This window comes from Aulonocara stuartgranti (genome assembly GCF_965226115.1).
Source record: "Aulonocara stuartgranti genome assembly, chromosome: 6".
NCBI classification, from domain to species: domain Eukaryota; kingdom Metazoa; phylum Chordata; class Actinopteri; order Cichliformes; family Cichlidae; genus Aulonocara; species Aulonocara stuartgranti.
In genome coordinates, this window is record NC_138944.1 from 32,366,742 (window position 1) to 32,374,788 (window position 8,047).

Here is an 8,047-nt window from a genome sequence, read left to right on the forward strand (position 1 = left end):
CTTTCTCCCTCCCCAGTCTCCTCCTGCGCCTCCCTCCTTCTCTCACTTATCCTATATCACACACAATGAAAGGAAAAAGACAAAAAGAAGTCGCTTCATTCATTTATCTGGAAACATTAATGGATAGAACACCTTAAGTGAGCCACTTAAATAAATAATCGCTGGATTTTGTGGCTGAAGCGAAGAAGAAAGAAAGAGAACAAGGAATCACGAAAAGAAGGATCGGGGCCGATCATGGGGGATTCCGACACTGGCTCAGGTGCAAATGGAACGAAGAGGTAAGAACTTATCAAACTGCTTCCAAACCAAAACTCAGCTTTGGTTTCCTGAAAAGCAGCAGCATGTAAAGGCTCTGAATTCATCATTCTGGGACGCATTAGTCGCTATTCTTTAGCTTTCATTCATATTTGATTCCATTTTTTGTGATGAAAAAAGTGACAAGATCAGTATTAAAAAGTTTAACTGATTAAACTTAAATGTTAGCGTTCGGGGAGAAGCTGACTTATGCGATAATATAAGCTATACATTTTCTCTACTTGAATACTGGATACCTGACAGACAAAACTCATTAATTGAAGTCACTTTCAACTTATTTAAAAGCAAGAAACAGTTTCGGTGTCAATGAATGATTAGAAAACAAAACAAAACAAACAAACGAAAACTAACATTTTTAAAGATGTTATTTAACGTCTTTTGTGTGTTTTATTGTTGATGGTGTGTTAACGCTATTGTTCTTCCTGGTAAGTTAGACAAAGTTGACCGTCTTGTTCTGAGCAGGAAATGATTGATGATTAATGATTGGTGACTTGCATCTAACTGATTTTTCATGGCAAGTTTGTATACACATCAGTATAACAAAACTGGCTCAAGATGACTTTATGTCATCCATAAGGGATGCATTTGACATATGTTTAACATATTATAGCCCAACAAGTTACTTATAGCACTTTAAATATGAGCAATCGCTTTTTGGCAAATACCGGAAATCAGTTTTTGGCAGACAATCACTTTTTGGCACAACACCTGTTCCGGCACTGGTTCTGACATAAACGGTAGTAACCAGACCGAAAAGCAGCGCACATTTCGGTGCTTTTATTTCCTGAGATGTCATACACTTTGGATTCTAGCCAATCATTTTACCTTTGCAAGCGTAGTAGGCGGGCAAACTGAGCAGCCTGCAACAAGTGGTATTATGTTGATACGGTGATACTGTGCAAAGGAGGTAACGCCTCGAATCTGATGAAACACCTGGTGACGTATAGCATTTTTTTAAAAGCCGAGAAATGCGCCGTATTTGATAGCTTGCTGCAGGACCTCACACTGAGCATATCTACTGCGGGTGTGGTGCCTGTTATCGGACCCGGAGTTAGCAACATGAACCCAAAGAGGAGAGTCCTGGCCCCTAGCCCTGTCAGTGTAGCAGAAATGATGACGGATGATGATGGCAGCAGCAGCCGTTCTTCTCTGGGTCAGTAGCTTAATGTTGTTCGTGTGTAATTTACATTGATTAGGCTAACCACGTTATTACATTAATGTATGTAAGGTGAACTAGCAAACACCGTTGTAGTTACATGCGGCTGTCTTCTTGTTTGATGGCAGATACTCCCTTCACCCTGGCCAAAAAGGCTAAAATGACCAAAGAAAATGTGGGAAACAGCTAAACATGAGAGGTTTTTGGATAAAGTTTGTGTTTTTTCCATTGTTTAAGCACTGCTTCCAGCCAAGAGTGATACCATAAATCCCCTATAGCTGCAGAAAAGGCTAACATTGTTATCTTTTTACAAAAAACAGCTAAACATGAGAGGTTTTGGACAAAGTTTGTGTTCTTGATTCTTTAAGCACCGGTTCGAGCACCGTTTAAGCACTGGCACCATTTCAAAAGTACCGGATTGGGACTGGTATCGGATAAAACCTAAACGATACCCATCCCTATGCTGCACTGTGCACCAATCCAACACAGTGCTTTACTGTGAATCCACCACACCAATTCAAATTAAGCTATATATTTATATACATAATATAACTACCCACTAACATGCAACATTTGAATAACAGCTAACAGGAGTTAGCACAGCTTAGCTTTATATATAAAACATGTGATAATATACGTAATTTATCAATGTGATTGATAATGATGACATCATATGTAAGCTTTAAATTTGCAGTTAATTTGCCCTTACCTTTAAATATAACCTCTCATCTTCCTCTCCTGTTCTTTCTGTTTTCCTACATCTTTCTCCATCTCTGAGTGAAGTTAGTGCTCTCTCTTTTCTTTCCCTGGAAATACAGCAGCTGAACCTTTACCTGGCAACACACTGTGTGACAAAATGCAGACAAACAGTTTGTGTGATTGTTGATGTTTGTTTAGCTGATAGAAACATTACATTTGAAATGACCTAACACTTAAAAAATGCCACTCCTTTCATGCTTCCCCCCTTCTGTAGCACTAGATTCTGATGTATCACAAACACAACATACTTAGACCTACACTCCTTTCCCCCACTTAAATTCCCGAAGTAACAAATCTGTTAGAAAATATAAGAAGTGGAAAGCATAAATATTTATGTAAAAATGTAGAGAGTAAAGAAAAAAGTTGTCAGAAATTAAAATACTCAAATAAAGTACAGAATCCTAAAATTTCTACTAAAGTAGAATAACGTAGGTATTTGTACTTTGTAACTTTCCACCTATGGTCACCATTAGATGTCACAAAGTGTGGAGTGCAGAGATGAGAACTCAAATGCAAATTTCACAACACACATTTGATAAACAAAATATGAAGCCCTACAGGTAATAACAAGTTCAATAGCTCAGAGAGAAAACCTCAGAAAAAGTTTCACACAAGGTGACAGAAAATAATCTAAACAGGCATCCGTGACTCAGTTTCAGTGCTATCATTACAAAAAAAAAATGTGGAAAATCTTTATAGACCCTTTGATAAAACCTGCGCAAACAATCGTTTTCCAACAAAGGTCAAAGTGACTTCTGATGAAACAAAGAAATGGCCTGTTTTTCAAGTGTTATCATGACTGTATTATCTGCCTCCAGGAATTTGTTGCCATTTGTGAGTCCTTATATTGATGCTATAAATATTGTTCCCTATACTGAGGTAATGATTGTTAATCTTTCACTGATAAATTCAAAAAAGTAGCTGGAAACATTCAACAGAAATTGGCAGTACTAAAGAGGCTGAACACAATAGCTGTGGGCTGTGTTCACCTGGATTGTACTTACATCATTAAGGAGGTGCATATCAAGTTGTTCCATAGGTTATAGCGCAGGATTTCAGAGGAGTGTTGATATGAGGCAGATTTCCCACTGAAGCATAAATCTTCAGTATCAGTGAGCTTAGAGATTTTCAGCTCTAACTCAAATGTTGTGAAGCTGTGCACTTTGTTAACAATGGCAAAGAAAGGTGATATAACTCACCACTTTTATCTTTCTTGTCTTTTTAGGGAACTTGTCCAGAGCATCTTTCCACAGAAGAAGATCTTATTTCTTTCCTGGTTTCAGCTCCTGCTTCTATTTTGTGTTTTGGCCTTAGGCTTGTGTTACACCCTGTCCAGCCGCCCGCTGTCACTATGGCAGAGCTTCCCACTGCAGGAACAATACCAGTGGTTTTTAAACCAGAACAGTAGGGTTAATGCACCTGCTTACCGCATTCATCCCAAAAACAAAGTTATATTAAACAAAACCACTGAACCTTCGACTGTGCGATCTACCTCCCTCCAGTACCACCAAGCCTATCCACGCAACTACCATTTTCTTATGGATAACACAGAGGTTTGCAAGAACAAGATCCCATTCCTGGTTCTCATGGTTCCAGTGGAACCAAAAAATGTGGCAGCTCGGGACGCGATCCGCCAGACATGGGGCAAAGAAAACATAGTTCAGGGTGAGGTGGTACTCACTTTATTTATGTTGGGTGTCTCTAGAGAAGATGATGTTGAGAAGCTCAAACAGGAAAATTTGCAGCACCATGATCTGATCCAGAGTGACTTCACAGACAGTTATCTAAACCTAACAATCAAAACCATGGTGATCATGGACTGGCTAAGTACACACTGCCCTGCAGCAGCCTATGCCATGAAGATTGACTCTGACATGTTTCTGAATGTTGACGATCTAGTAATCATGCTAAAACAGCCGGGCATCCCCAAGACCAACTACCTGACAGGGATGCTTATGTGGAACAGACCAGTCATTCGTTCCAAGAACTCCAAGTGGTATGTGCCTGAGGAATTGTATCCAGAGCCTGAATACCCGACCTACACACTGGGTATGGGATATGTCTTTTCTAATGATCTTCCAGAGAAATATGTGGAAATGTCAAAGTCAGTCAAACCCTTTAACATTGAGGATGCTTATATTGGGATGTGCATGAAAAAGCTTGGACTTGCCCTCACAGCACCACCAACACCCTCCCAGTTCAAGGCCTATAACTATGCATATAATCGCTGTGAATTTTCCAAGGTCATTACATACATTCTTGGTTCTTCTAAACAGCTGCTGGATTATTGGACAGACCTGAAAAAGCCTGGGCCACCTTGTCCTTAACACCTTAGCTTTATGCTAGAGTTTTAATGTATTTATAGATTGTTATAAACTACCGAAGTTATTTATTTTTTTAAATGTGATTTAGAGTTACTTGTTTGGAAAGGTGAAGGTGAACAATTGCTTCAAGGTTTTATAGGTTTACCAGGTCTCATTGGGGTGCACTTTTACATGTGTGATTATTATGTGAGAATGCTGAGGTTACTTAAATGCGTTTACAAATAATACAGTTGGGGTTAAAGATTAAATTGACTGCTAATGAAAGGTGTAAATATTTTAAAAGATTATAAGGTTTATTTTACATATTAAAGTACATTTAATTAAATGGACTGTTCTTATTCATTTGAATGTAATGAATATGTTTTTCCAAAACCTCAACCTTTCAGTGTTCTCTTGAATGTTGTGAGAAACGCCATTCACATACTAGAGTCTATGATAATACCACAGTAGAGCACTGTCCTGTTTTGTTTTCTATCACTGGCAAATCTGGGATCCTTAAAAGCCCTTAGAGGACAGTTTCTGACATACAGAAAGATACTAGTTACAGAATCCATATTTCTCTATAGTGCCTCAGATTGTTTTAATCTGCAAAGCAATTTCAATTCTTTTAGACTATTTCTTTATTTCAATTGTATTCATCTCTCATTGCATACATCTGTTATGTTCCCATTGTGTCCTTATCTCTCCCACCAGAAATAAGACACACAGACAGCAAAGACTCAAAACAGCCAAGGTTCACTGCACATCTTAACCTCCTAAGACCCAAACTCTTCCATGGCATGCATTTTTAATTTCTCTTTGGTATTTGGGCATATTGGGATCCGATGAATGTAAAAACAAAGAATTACCAGATTTTTTTTAAACTGAATTTTTGTTTCTGAGAAAAATGAGAGCCACATATGAGGATATTTGTTTTAAATTTTGATGAAACAGAGGCAGTATAATGTCCTCATAAGTTGATATCAGGCCCTTGTAGAGCAAAATTTAGTGATTTGGTCTAGACAACCAAAAATGTAATGGCCACATCATAGCTGGACTGGCCATCGGGCATACCGGTGGGCCGATGGCGATTTTTCGTTTTTAAAAATTTTTTTTTTTATGGTATAAACAATGAAAGGTGGTGGATTGGCCAGATGCTGGCCGATACGTAAAAGTAACTCAGTAACCAAATTTTTGGTGGCTGTGGCGGAGCTGCCACAGAGGCCAGCAGGTGGATGAGGGAGAGTGGAGGCAGGAGGAGGAGAGACCCGAGGCAGCTGCCGGTCCGAGTATCAGGTGAACTGAACTTCAGGTAAGAAGTTATGACCTGCAGTCTATCTGGGTCAGATATAAACCAAGTTTAGGTGGAGTTTATTTTCGTTGTGCTGACTTTTTACAGTTACAATAAGTTGTACTGCGTACTATGGGAGCTATGATGTTGCTGACAGTGAACTTTATTTTATTCATAAAGTTAGTTAGTAGAGTTGCCAACTGTTCTGTAAAAAACAGAATCGCCCCGCATTCAGAGAAATTATTACGCACTTCGTACGGAGCTGAAAAAGAACACAGTTTGTCCTGGACGTCAGCTAGAATGGAAGAAGACACAAAGCTGGAGTTATTCTGCGTCTTTACGCTGTCAGCTGCCTCTTCTTCTCAAATTCTCTCACCCTCGCTCTCCTGTTACTACTTCAATCATGAAACTGATCAATGATCAGCTGGTCTTGATGCGTGCTTAATCATCCAGGTAAGTAAATCCCAAAAGGTTGATTCTGTTGGAGAAACGTTTCGTCACTCATCCAAGTGACTTCTTCAGTCTCAGCTGACTGCAGGTTTCCCCAACCTTATAAACACATGTGAGTGAAGTTGCCCCCCTACCTTCTTCAAATCGAACAAAATTGATGTCAAACATTTGTCCTGCAAATTATTTTGTTTGTGCAGGTTATGTTTCCCTAATTTTATAAACAGTACATGTACAGTGAGAGAGAGATGTTACATCTGTCTTCACTTGCATCCCAGTCATAGAAGTGTTGGAGGTAGTTCATAAGAGATTACAGGATCACCCCAACCTCAGCAACAGGACCACTCTCAGCACTGATCAGTTGTGTTTGCTTTTGGAACTGTGTCTTAATTCCACCTATTTTGCATAAGGGTCAGTACAGGCAGAAACCTAGGTGTGCCATGGGTTCCCACAGGCCCCTGGTCAAAGTCACCAAACCAGTTCGTAAGCAGGTACAGGTGTGGCCAGAAGGGTACTCAGAGGCACTGCAAGACTGCTTTTCCACCACAGGTTGCTACACACGACAACACCGCAGACTTTCAGGAATATACAGAAACTGTTACTGCCTACATCCCAAAATGCATCGATGATGTCACAGAGACCAGGTGTCACCGGTTGCTTAGAGGAACCACTTGCAGGACTCATGAGTAGCGTTTAAACAGAGATTGTTTATTACAGATCTTCACCAAGTGTATGTACAGACAGTGCGGGGTTAGTGCTATATACAAGACGTGAGGGGCAGGGGTCCAGGGGTCCAGGGAAAACGGGGAAATCACACACGCGCTCAGTTCAACCTCTCTCTTCTCCGCTAGCGACCAGTCACTCCTTCCACACTCCACACGGGGAAACACGGGGAATCTAGGAACAAAGAAACACTCGTTAAGTCTCTGAGACGGAGGCACAGGAAACTTGAGCTAGACGTGTACTGACTAGAGCCTTCACAGCAATCCAGCGTTGAACAGCTGATCTCCTCCTTCTAATATACCAGTTGGTCTGATGAGGCCCAGGTGTTCCCAATCCAGGAAGGTGTGGACCGAGGGCGTGAAGCCGCCATGAGTTCTGCCCCTGCAAAACAGGGCAGAGAAGGAGAGAGGGGGAGAGAGAGGAAAAAAGAGAAGAGAAGGAGGGCTAGGAGTGGAGAGATTCTGATCAGCACCTTGCCGATCCTGCAGGTCGTGACACCAGGACTATCACTGTCCGGGCCAATCAGAAACCATGGCTCACAGGTCAGGTTTAAATGCTGCTAAAGTTGAAAAATGCAAGCCTTCAGAGCCGGGAATTAGGTGAGCAAAAGAACAGCAAGGGCAAACCTGTCACGTGGCATCAGCTACAGCAAAGCTTCAGCGACAGCAGAGATACTTGGAGGCAGTGGCAAGGAATACAAACCATCACAGACTACAAGCCCACTCTGCAGACCGTGGTGACACAATCCCCAGACAGTGTGTGGAGATCCCTTGCCAAAATCAGTACCGCCGTTCCCACATGCCTCAAAGCCTCCACCATCATTACTGTACCCAAGAAGTCATCTACCTCCTGCTTTAAGGACTACCGTCCTGTCAAACTCACCTCCATCATTATGAAGTGCTTTGAACGGTTAGTCCTGCATCAAATCAAATGATCTCTTTCGTCAAAACGCTCAAGTGATGATGGAATTTCAACTGCCCCTCACTCAGCCCTCACACATCTCAACACTAGAGACTCATATGTCAGAGTGCTGTTCATAGACTTCAGTTCAGC

At 41.0% G+C, this 8,047-nt stretch overlaps 1 protein-coding gene across 2 annotated transcripts; it reads left to right on the top strand.

Annotated features, from left to right (window-relative positions):
• LOC309707904 (beta-1,3-galactosyltransferase 5-like) lies at positions 1-4,879 on the top strand. Of its 2 annotated transcripts, none has more exons than XM_082535489.1 (2): positions 1-278; positions 3,456-4,879. In XM_082535489.1, exons 1-2 carry the CDS (start codon positions 235-237, stop codon positions 4,555-4,557), a joined length of 1,146 nt encoding a protein of 381 aa, XP_082391615.1. In that variant the 5' UTR covers positions 1-234; the 3' UTR covers positions 4,558-4,879. The 2 variants fall into 2 exon arrangements, 1 of the variants encoding a protein (XP_082391615.1); XR_014277115.1 differs by lacking the exon at positions 1-278 and adding an exon at positions 1,102-1,468 and having other exon boundaries at positions 3,456-3,541.
• Positions 4,880-8,047: the final 3,168 nt, after the last annotated feature.